The sequence below is a fragment of the Eurypyga helias genome, unplaced genomic scaffold (assembly GCF_000690775.1).
Source record: "Eurypyga helias isolate BGI_N326 unplaced genomic scaffold, ASM69077v1 scaffold33408, whole genome shotgun sequence".
NCBI classification, from domain to species: domain Eukaryota; kingdom Metazoa; phylum Chordata; class Aves; order Eurypygiformes; family Eurypygidae; genus Eurypyga; species Eurypyga helias.
In genome coordinates this window covers 8044-12555 of record NW_010268204.1, presented here as the reverse complement: position 1 = coordinate 12555, position 4512 = coordinate 8044, and the positions used below count along the sequence as shown (strand labels likewise).

At 56.8% G+C, this 4512-nt stretch overlaps 1 protein-coding gene across 1 annotated transcript in view; it reads left to right on the top strand.

Moving 5' to 3' along the window:
• LOC104514123 (agrin) overlaps window positions 1-4512 on the top strand; it is a gene marked incomplete at both ends in the record, with an annotated part of 22596 nt that overhangs the window by 10118 nt on the left and 7966 nt on the right. The window contains 3 exons of the mRNA XM_010157685.1: window positions 436-657; window positions 2668-2862; window positions 4103-4303. Coding sequence (XP_010155987.1) covers window positions 436-657; window positions 2668-2862; window positions 4103-4303 — 618 coding nt within the window. The remainder of the gene's footprint in view (window positions 1-435; window positions 658-2667; window positions 2863-4102; window positions 4304-4512) is intronic.

The following is a 4512-nucleotide window of genomic DNA, read 5'->3' as shown; positions in this document are numbered from 1 at the left end:
CGCTCGTTCTTGATGCTGGCTGGGAGCTGCTGGGGAGACCCAGACATAGGGGTTTGGTGCAGAAACCCTGGAGGCTGATCCCACTTCTGGCCAGTCCCTCGGGGCAGAATGTAGCTGGGATGGGGATGGGATGGAGGAGACAGGGCGGGAGTCCTGTTCATGGTGTGCAGGGAGAAGATCTTGTGCCTGCTTCCCATCCCTAACCTCTGCCAAGCATGGGGAAGATGCTGAGCTGGGCATGCCGGGGTGGCATGGAGGGGGCAGGGGCTGGGCTGGTGCCAAGGCCAGGAGCTTTGTGCATTTGCCGTGGCTTGGGGGAGGCGGGTGTGGGCCTGAGGCTGGGGATGCTGGCATGCATTGCTGTGCACACTGCCTGGGGGAGCTGGGGGAGCCACGGACTGAGACCGGGACCGTTGTCTCCTGTCCCCTCTGCAGACCTGGGCACCCCCAGCCCGTGCCTGAGCGTGGAGTGCACCTTCGGGGCCACATGCGTGGTGAAGAACCAGGAGGCTGTGTGTGAGTGTCAGCAAGTGTGCCAGGGCCGCTACGACCCCGTCTGCGGCAGTGACAACCGCACCTACGGCAACCCCTGCGAGCTCGACTCCATGGCCTGTGTCCTCAAGAGGGAGATCAGAGTGAAACACAAGGGACCCTGCGGTAAGAGCCGATCTCGGGGGGGTTCCTCTTCATCCTGCTGGCCATGCTGGGTTTGCTTGCTGGGAGCAAGCAGTGTCTGCAGCACGAGCGTGGCCTCAGCCTTGGGGAGACGGGGCTGTTGGGGTGTCTTTGTGTTTTGGTTTCCACTGTGTAGCGTGTGCAGCTCAGCACATACACAGCATCTGCACGTTCTCTCTCTGCTGGCACAGCTTTGCCTGTCAGCAGGTGTTTGCACAGGGGCAGCCCGAGCTGGCTGGGTTCTCCTGGGATAGAATCTGCTGGGATGGTCAGGTTGGGATTTTGTCAAAATACAGTCTTTCTGCTCCTAACCTTCAGGCTGTGTATCAGGAGCTGGTGCCTGGCTTTCCACCCAGGGCTGGTGTGGCATAGCAGTGCTGCTGTCAAAAGTGGGCTTGATCCCTTATGGTCATCTCCTCCCTGAGCCGCGCTGTGCAGTCCTGCTTGGGAACGTGCTCCTGAGCTGTTAAGGGCTTTGAGACAGCGGAGAAAAGGAAGACCCTTCCTCCAGAAAAGGAAAGCCCTCCAACCTGTGGCGCTCCCCGCTGCAGCATAGCAGAGCATCCAGCAAGATGCAGCTCAGAAGAAAATGCTGCTACCAGCTCCATGCAGTTGCAGGAGAAACAGGGAAGGATGCAACTACTTCCTTTGCTGGGCACATGGACGAGTGCCCTGAAGGAAAGATCTGCCCTTGTCTGCACATAACCTGCCTTGAGCAGCCCCTCTCCCGACCTGCAGAGCCCAGGCGTGGCTGCAAGCTTTGTGCTGTAGATAGAAACCTCCTGGCCGACAGTCTGCACAAACCAAGCAGGGGGTTGTGGCGTCTTCCCTCCCTCATGCAAAGGCAGCAGCTGCTGTGTGAAAGAAGAAATAAGAAAAGCCATCTTCAAGCCAATTTCTTCGTGAATTGAATGGCGGGGAGGGGGGAGAGGTGTTTGTTTGGAGGAGGAAATGAAGCCATGAATCACTAAATATGCAGGAGTCAGGAGATGTACGGGCTGGGGTCCGATCTCTCCTCCAACAAGTGATAGCTCTTTTGCAGGTGAGGTATTGCAAAGATGAATGTCATCTCTGCCCCGAGCTTGCGTGTGTTTGCAGCAGGCAGGCTGGGGATCCAGAAAGCTGGGGGGGGACTTTTCCCAAGGGCAGGGAGTGACAGGGCAAGGGGTAACGGGTTTAAATTGAAAGAGGGGAGATTTAGGTTGGACATCAGGAAGAAATTCTTCCCAGAGAGGGTGGGGAGGCACTGGGACAGGTTGCCCAGAGAAGCTGTGGATGCCCCATCCCTGGAAGTGTCCAAGGGCAGGCTGGATGAACCTTGCAGCAACCTGGTCTAGTGGAAGGTGTCCCTGCCCATGGCAGGGGGGTTGGAACTGGATGATCTTTAAGGTCCCTTCAACCCAAACCATTCTGTGATTCCGCTGGGGGAGGTGGCAGGGCACACCTGAGTGGGTGCTGTGTTGTATGTGTCTCCAACACGGCTGGCACCCTGATAAACTAGGGGAAGACAGTATCCCTATCCCTGGCAGACTACCTCCTCCCGACTTGCCATGTGTGGATCCTGCTTCCTCTCTCCTCTGGGAGACTGGCCTGGGATGCTGCACTCCTCCTCCCAAGGCTGGGACTGATTTATCACTCCTCACAATTGCACCCAGCCCCGTGCTCTCTCCCGCCTCCTCTTTAGCTGTAACGACATACAGCTCTGGTGACATTTCATCACGGTTACTCCTGGCCAAGATGGATTTTACAAGTAATTATTGCCTTTCTGCCTCCTAGCCTGACTCTCCCTCCTCCTGCAGCGCTCACCACAGCTCCTTCCCTTGCGCTGCTCCCCAGGGCTTCTGCTCCCGACAAGCTGCCAGCATCTCCAGGGCCTCGACCTGGGGGAGGAGGTCGCAGTGGGGTTTTATTTCTGCTCTGACACTTCACTAGACAGCGATGCCTGCCTGACCTGTTGTTTTAACCTACTGGTTTTGTTCTTTGTCTCTGCAGACCGTTGCGGCAAGTGCCAGTTCGGGGCCATCTGCGAGGCGGAGACGGGAAGGTGCGTGTGCCCCACGGAGTGCGTTCCCTCTTCCCAGCCCGTGTGCGGCACAGATGGCAACACGTACGGCAGCGAGTGCGAGCTCCACGTCCGGGCGTGCACGCAGCAGACGAACATTTTGGTGGCTGCCCAAGGAGACTGCAGTGAGTCTGGCAAGGCTCCCTTCTTCCCTCGTCTCGCTCCCACTGGGGGCATTTCAGAGTGCGGATGCTCAGCCCTGCTGAGTTGCCTGGCCGTGGCTGGCCAAGACGCACCGGTGGTTTGCCAGCCCTGGGAGGTGCTGGAGAAATGAGGGAATGAGATGCTGAGGAGGGTCTCCCTAGCACTCCTCCTGGTGCCTTGACTGGTTGTCTTCAGGGCTTCCCAAGAGGATATCAGCTGTGATATCTATAACATCAGCTGCAGAGCTGGGCTTGCCCAGGGGCACCCAGCAGTCTGGCCCTGGGCTGCAGCTCCTGGCTGGTCACTCGGAGAGCCTGCCTGAGGCTTTTCACCCTGTCTGGCATGGTCTTCCCTTTTGGCTTCACAAAAATTGGGGCTCTGAAGTCACCCAAGCAGCTTCTCCTTTTTAGCCCCAGCTGTTTTAGTTTCCCCAGCTGTTTCAGTTTCCCCAGCTCTGCATTATAGGTGGTATCTGCCCTTTTCGTTATTTGTCTGAACCAAGCAAAGAAACGGGGCTAATGTCCATTGAGCCAAGCAAAGAAATTGGGCTGAAAACATGTTAATACCTACCACCAGAAATGAGAGCATTGAGGGTCTGTTTGATCATATAGTTCATCTCAGTAGCTTTCTCTTCTTCCCTCTGTCCCCTGGGGTTAATTCATCTTTGCTCCTGTGTTCCCACTCCCAGCGCACGGAACTCTCTGTGCTAATTTCTTAGTGAATTAAAATCCCTGCCTAGGTTCTTCGTTAGCACGAATGCTACTTCAGTAAAAGCAATGCTTCGAGCCTCATAAAACCTGTCCAGCTGGGTCTGGTGTTCCAGAGCTGAACTGTGCATGGAGTTGCTCTCTAAATTTGGGAGGATAAAACAACCAAGTGTGACAGATGACTCTGCTGTGTGGGCACTGTGAGCAGGAGGAGGCTGAAGTCAAAGTACACCGTGAGAATAGATGAGATTTCTTACTGGTGTCCTAGAAAAAGCTGTTGGCCACAACGCGTGTGGGTGCTGATAGGAACCAGAACTGCTCAGGACTGGCACTTCTCTCTCACGGAGTCTTTGCAGAGTCTTTGCACGGTTTAAATAAGCAATAACAAGCTACTCTGGGGAAGTAGGACTTCTCTTCTTGCTTTTGAGGTCATGGTGTTAGTGGTGCCCAGCTTTGCGATGCCGGGCAGTTGGCTACAAAGGTCTCACGGTGGTTCCTTCGTCTCGCCCCACAGAGTCCTGCGGCAGCACGGTGTGCTCCTTCGGCAGCAGGTGTGTGGGTGGGCAGTGCGTGTGCCCGCGCTGCGAGAGGCAGCCCCTCGCTCGGGTGTGCGGGAGCGACGGGCTCACCTACCACAGCCCCTGCGAACTGCGAGCAGCCTCCTGCCAGCAGCAGAAGAGCATCGAGGTGGCCAGGATGGGGCCGTGCGAGGATGGTAGGTTGCCACTGTTCCTCCAGCTGTGCGGGTGTGAAAGGTGGGGGAAGGGGTGAGGAAGGGGTGGAGCGAGTCCAGAAGGGTCCATGGAGATGCTCCGAGGGCTGGAGCCTCTGAGGCTGGGAGAGTTGGGGGTGTTCAGCCTGGAGAAGGGAAGGCTCCAGGGAGACTTTATAGCACCTTCCAGTGCCTGGGGGGCTACAAGAAAG